The sequence below is a fragment of the Brassica oleracea genome, chromosome C3 (assembly GCF_000695525.1).
Source record: "Brassica oleracea var. oleracea cultivar TO1000 chromosome C3, BOL, whole genome shotgun sequence".
Lineage (NCBI taxonomy): Eukaryota > Viridiplantae > Streptophyta > Magnoliopsida > Brassicales > Brassicaceae > Brassica > Brassica oleracea.
Genome location: NC_027750.1, coordinates 59,729,733 through 59,735,732, shown reverse-complemented (window position 1 = coordinate 59,735,732; position 6,000 = coordinate 59,729,733). Strand labels below are relative to the sequence as shown.

At 36.4% G+C, this 6,000-nt stretch overlaps 2 protein-coding genes across 4 annotated transcripts in view; one reads left to right on the top strand and one right to left on the bottom strand.

Moving 5' to 3' along the window:
- The window catches only part of LOC106333858 (CBS domain-containing protein CBSX2, chloroplastic-like), a gene marked incomplete at its 5' end in the record, with an annotated part of 5,337 nt that extends 3,812 nt beyond the window's left edge, over positions 1 to 1,525 (top strand). The window contains 7 exon segments of the mRNA XM_013772248.1: positions 18 to 105; positions 190 to 254; positions 439 to 487; positions 728 to 780; positions 910 to 1,025; positions 1,105 to 1,162; positions 1,265 to 1,525. Coding sequence (XP_013627702.1) covers positions 18 to 105; positions 190 to 254; positions 439 to 487; positions 728 to 780; positions 910 to 1,025; positions 1,105 to 1,162; positions 1,265 to 1,339 — 504 coding nt within the window. The 3' untranslated portion in view covers positions 1,340 to 1,525.
- Positions 1,526 to 4,658: 3,133 nt separating this feature from the next.
- On the bottom strand, positions 4,659 to 5,980 carry LOC106333859 (polyubiquitin 11). Of its 3 annotated transcripts, none has more exons than XM_013772249.1 (2): positions 5,872 to 5,980; positions 4,659 to 5,547 (listed from the first exon to the last, which is right to left on the bottom strand). In XM_013772249.1, the coding sequence occupies exon 2, from the start codon at positions 5,545 to 5,547 to the stop codon at positions 4,858 to 4,860; it is 690 nt and encodes a 229-aa protein (XP_013627703.1). In that variant the 5' UTR covers positions 5,872 to 5,980; the 3' UTR covers positions 4,659 to 4,857. The 3 variants fall into 3 exon arrangements, with proteins under 3 accessions (XP_013627703.1, XP_013627704.1, XP_013627705.1); XM_013772250.1 differs by having other exon boundaries at positions 4,659 to 5,562; positions 5,872 to 5,955; XM_013772251.1 differs by lacking the exon at positions 5,872 to 5,980 and adding an exon at positions 5,740 to 5,861 and having other exon boundaries at positions 4,659 to 5,686.
- Positions 5,981 to 6,000: the final 20 nt, after the last annotated feature.

Here is a 6,000-nt window from a genome sequence, read left to right as displayed (position 1 = left end):
GGGGGGGGGGGTTTCAGGCAAGAAACGAGGGTTACACAGTTGGGGATTTCATGACAGGGAGACAGCATCTGCATGTTGTTAAGCCCTCAACATCGGTCGATGATGGTAATTATGCTAAAACCGTTCCTTCTGATAACTACCATCCTAAAGTCTCTAAATCTGTCTTTTTTTGGCTATATCTTAAAACAGCATTGGAACTTCTGGTTGAGAAGAAAGTCACTGGATTGCCTGTAATTGATGATGATTGGAAACTGGTATGAATGATTCTCTCTTTTTTTTTTTTTTTTTTTTGAAGGATTCTTGAACAATATAACTCCTGATTAACCAGAGACAGCAAGTGCCTTGGCTGTTTGATTACATATATATATATATATATATATATGCTTTTATTTGTCTGATATCTTACTTACTCCTCTGCTATATTAATACCTACTGCAGGTTGGTGTTGTTTCTGATTACGACTTGCTTGCACTGGATTCCATTTCTGGTTATGTACACAAAGCTTTTTTTCAGTCTTCTGTTGGTTTTCTTTCCTCAATAAGAAACTATAGTATACAGTTTAATATTTTTTTCAGTTAGGAAGGAACTGAGTCATAATTGTAGTAGACTAGTGAACTTTAGGTGGATCTTTTAGTATTGCTGGGCACATAGTTTTCTTGTACAGGAGGTCCTTTATGGGATTTGTTTTAGTGAAGCAACTTAATCTCAGTGTCTTTTGGTATTATAGGCCGCTCCCAAAATGAAACAAACTTGTTCCCTAACGTCGACAGCACCTGGAAAGTATGTTTCTACACTTAACCCATTCTATTGCAATTTATTTGAGAACTAGTGCTTGTCCCCATTTACTTGCATGAAACTCTCCTGGTAACGAGGTTAGTTGTATGATGTTTCGACTTCTCTTTTCTCCAGACGTTTAATGAACTCCAGAAACTGATAAGTAAGACACATGGACAAGTTGTTGGAGACTTGATGACCCCTTCTCCTCTGGTTGTCCGTGGTTCTACCAATTTAGAAGATGCAGCCAGGTATCCTCCTCTGTGAATATAAGCTCAGTATGTGAAAGCAACACTTGCAGACAAGTCTGTAACCATTTGTTGTCTCCAGGTTGCTTCTGGAAACTAAGTTCCGAAGATTACCCGTTGTGGATTCAGATGGAAAACTGGTGAGAGGAGCTCATATTCATAATCTTTTCTTTATTCCTTTTGTTGTTCAGTCTTCGTTCTGATCCTTGTTCCCTTCTTGTTTTGTTTGCTTTCAACAATAGATTGGGATTCTTACAAGGGGGAACGTTGTAAGGGCTGCACTGCAGATCAAGCGCGAAACCGAAAAATCAGCATAGATTGAGAAAGCAGCAGTTATAGAGCAGATATTCCTGTAAATCTGCCATAGTTAAATAGCAAATCTGTTCATTCCATTCAAGTATATATAGTATGTACCCAAACTCAGAATTCAAGACATTTTTGTGTAGCACAAAGTCCATTCTCTAGTCTTATTACCACCACCAAAAACAAACGAGGAAACAGAAGTTGAACTTACATCACATGATTTTGCTGTATTTTCTTCTTTCTTCTCTCACTTGGTCAAAGTCTTGCAGAATGTCTTGAACATTAGAACTCGGTTTGGGTAGCGGTTCAGTTTATTTCAGTTTTTTTTTTATTCTAAAGATATAGGATCAGATTGGGAACTTAGCAAATTCGGTTTGGTTTTCGGTTCGGTATCAAAATTAAGAACCGATTAATATCCGAGATCATTTTGGTTTCGGCGTTTTGGTTAATCTAGAGTTAAGAAGTAAAAAAAAATCGGTTTTTGAGATTAAACATCAGATTTTTTTCAGGTTTTCAAATAAAAAATTAGATACTTTAAATATTTTGGACAAAAAAGTATGCGCTTTTTCAGATAGTTCAGTTTATAAATAATATTTTAAAAATATTTGATTATTTAAAACTAATTATAGTTAATATTTATAAGTTTATAAACTATATTATAGAAATTTGGATACTCATTCGGTTTCGGTTCCGGTTTGATTTTTTAGATTTTTAATTTTAAAATATAAGATCGGTTCGATAATTTATAGGATAAAAACCTAAACCAAACATCGTTTTTTGGTTCAATTCAGTTTTTCGGTTCATGATAAATGTGCCGAAGCCTAAACTAAACCAATAGGAAGACAAAACAACTCATTATGTAATAACAAAGACCAAACACCACAATTTATAAACTATTTGAGATTCCATGCAGTGTCCACATCAGATACAAAACAAGCTTTAAAAAGAAGCCAAGTGGCATTTTCTTTTATAACTGTCTTTATTTTTAACACATCTCTTATAACTGTCCATAATATAATATTACCATTTTATATTAAAAAGTTAAACAAATCTACTTGAAAATATTGGCTCATAAAGCCATCTTCCATAATCTATTTCTTAAGCTTCAAGCCATCTTCCATAATGTAAATTTTTTTATATAACTGTTCATAATGTAATATTACTATTTCGTATACAAAAAAATTAAATAAATAAACATGAAAATTAGAATAAGAATAAGAAAATACACAAGATAAGAGAATAATAATAATCATAATATTACATTGTTTACATTTGGTTTACAAAAAAAATTAAATAAATAAACTTGATAATTAAAATAAGAAAATATACAATATAAGAAATTGTAATATTACATTTTTATTATTTCCAAATAGCAAAAACGTGGTTATAAAACCATTCTCCCAACAACATCGGTCTCACACCATTAACCAGTTTGATACTAGGCTGAAAAATCTTTGACTCTAGTGCACTTAACAACGAGACTTACATAGTCGAAATACGTCCCAGTCCAGTTAAAGATACTCTTGGTTTTAGGATGGTTTGCTTTTCAAAAATAGGACCGTGTAGCATCTGGTAATATGGTGTGTGAAGTGGATTAAGCGGTTAGACTTTTGCTCGAGAGGAAGCAGCTTAGGCTTATAATAAGTTAAGAAGTTCGATATCAGCAAGGAAAAGACTGATATATAATATATTCTCTGTAATCTCTAATGCAGTTAACAACAGATGATTTGCTTCAAGCTACACAAATAGAAGAAAGAGGAATGTTAGATATGAAAGATAAAAGCTCTGAGACGCGGAGACAAGTTGCTATAAATGAGGCTGCTATGGCTTTTGTGGCAGTGAACTTTCCTGATCTGAAGAATATAGAATTTGTAGTTTTCTTAAATCTTTTTTTCTTCAAACTCCTTATCTAGATTCGAAGCTTGGTCTTTAACTGACATTGCAATGACTTTGACCATCTGACAATCAACCCTGGAGCTGGTAGAGAATTGGGTTATGTCCGGGTGAAGATGGATCATATCAAATTCAAGAAGGCATGCTTAGGTCTGTGGCTTTAATGAAAACATATTCGATTTCTTAATTACACTGAGTCTTTGCAATCTTTGTCCTCTGTGGTCTACAATATGCACAGCCGACCATCCATCTGGGATCACATAACTGTTCAGCTAGAGAACATTTTTATAGTACGTATTAAGAGATCTCATGTAGGACTGGGCATAATATCTGTAACCCGAAATCCGAACCGAACCCGAACCGAAAAATCCGATCCGTATCCGGTTTGAAATGTAAAAAGTATCCGAATGGGTCTTGTAAGGTGGTACAAAACATATCCGAACCCGAAGTGTTATTAACCGAACCCGAACGGGTAATCCGAAAAACCGAAAAACCCGAAAAATCTGAAAATATATCCGAAAAAACCGATCCGAATGTCCAAAATAATATACAATATAATTATATGAAACATGAATATATATTTCAAATATTCAATTTCATATTTATTTTGATATGTTATCTAACAATAAGTATTTAAAATATAAATAACTACCTTAAATACTTAATTATATATAAATAAATATATATTTCTTATGTTTTACTTTTAAATTTTAGATTTTATTTCGGGTATATCCGAACCGATCCAATATAACCGAATCCGAATGATATATGATTATTTTATGGGTTCTATGATGTGATACAAAACCGACCCGAACCCGATGTGTTATATCCGAACCCGACCCGTACTTGCAAATTTACTAGAATGGGACCTAGGAGATGTTATAAAAAGGAACCAAAATTCGAAAAACCCGATCCGAACGCCAACGGGTACTCGAACGCCCATACCTAATCTCATGTATGTAGTTGACAAAAAAAAAATGTATGTAGTTGACCAAAAAAGAAATCTCAGAACTGTATTGATTTGTAAAAGTTAAAACCTCACAGAATCCTTTGATATTTTCTTTCTTACTGAAAATATCCAGCGATATAAAACAGCCTTGTTGTTTACTTTTGTAACAGAGCAAACAAGCACTCTGTTGTGTTTGGAATCAAGGAGAGACGAAGACCTGACGCAATATGTTGAAATATACGCAGAGTTACATTCCACTTAAATGGTCAGCACTGCACATTGCTACGTAACTGACATCTCTCGTTTCCTCGAATTACAGAGCGTGATTAGCCCTAAAACTTCACCCAGCCCAACAGCTTCAAGCTACTAACCCCCATCACCCGTAATATTTCAGAAGCAACAACTAACCAAAACAGTGAACAAGTTCCACTGCATCTACTACATCATATATTCAAGGTATAACAAATAAAAACAACAAAGCACATAGCACGAGAGCAAGCAACCACGATATATTCCAACATAGAGAAGTTTTAGTAGTCTTATAACGAAAAGGGGAAACAGAGTTCATCAATTATTTAGGAGACGCTTCATAACGCCTCAAAACACACAAACCATGATAATCTTTTAAGAAAACGGAACTAAAAACGCAGACATTGCTGTTTCTTGATAATAAGACACAGGACAAGAGACTTAAAAGCCACCACGGAGACGCAACACCAAGTGGAGAGTAGACTCCTTCTGAATGTTGTAGTCGGCAAGGGTGCGACCATCCTCAAGCTGCTTTCCAGCGAAGATGAGACGCTGCTGGTCCGGAGGGATCCCTTCCTTGTCTTGGATCTTGGCCTTGACGTTATCAATGGTGTCCGAACTCTCCACCTCCAGTGTGATGGTCTTTCCGGTTAAGGTCTTGACAAAGATCTGCATACCTCCACGCAGACGCAACACTAAGTGGAGAGTAGACTCCTTCTGGATGTTGTAGTCGGCAAGGGTGCGACCATCCTCAAGCTGCTTTCCGGCAAAGATGAGACGCTGCTGGTCCGGAGGGATCCCTTCCTTGTCTTGGATCTTGGCCTTGACGTTGTCAATGGTGTCGGAACTCTCGACCTCTAGAGTAATCGTCTTTCCCGTCAGTGTCTTGACAAAGATCTGCATGCCTCCACGTAGACGCAACACCAAGTGGAGAGTAGACTCCTTCTGGATGTTGTAGTCAGCGAGAGTACGTCCATCCTCCAACTGCTTTCCGGCGAAGATCAACCTCTGCTGATCGGGGGGGATGCCTTCCTTATCCTGGATCTTGGCTTTGACGTTGTCGATGGTGTCCGAGCTCTCCACCTCGAGGGTGATGGTCTTTCCGGTGAGAGTCTTAACGAAGATCTGCATCTGTAATTCACAAAGCTAACATCAATAATAACTCAGAGCAATTGCGTAAATTAACTAATCGTTTCAATATACAAACACGCAATGAAGAAATCAATCGCAGATCTGGATGAATCAAACACAACCAACCATAATAATCAAAATTACTACCGGAGAGTGCTATAACCTCGAAGAACACGAACCATAATCATCAAAATCAACAAGAGATCTATCGGCTAATCTCAACTAATTCAATTCAATAACCGAATCAAGTTCTGAAGAACAGAGAATCATAAATTACGATAAAGCAAAAGCGCTAATCGAGAGAAGAAGGAACAAGAATCTAACCTTGATCGTAAAGTAAATTCGCTAGCGATGAAAACTGAGAAGATTGCTTTTCGATTTGTGGAGGAGAATATGTCTTTAGGGCTTGATTTATACAACGGGATGAGGAAGCCTCGGTCGCGAGAAAGCTAT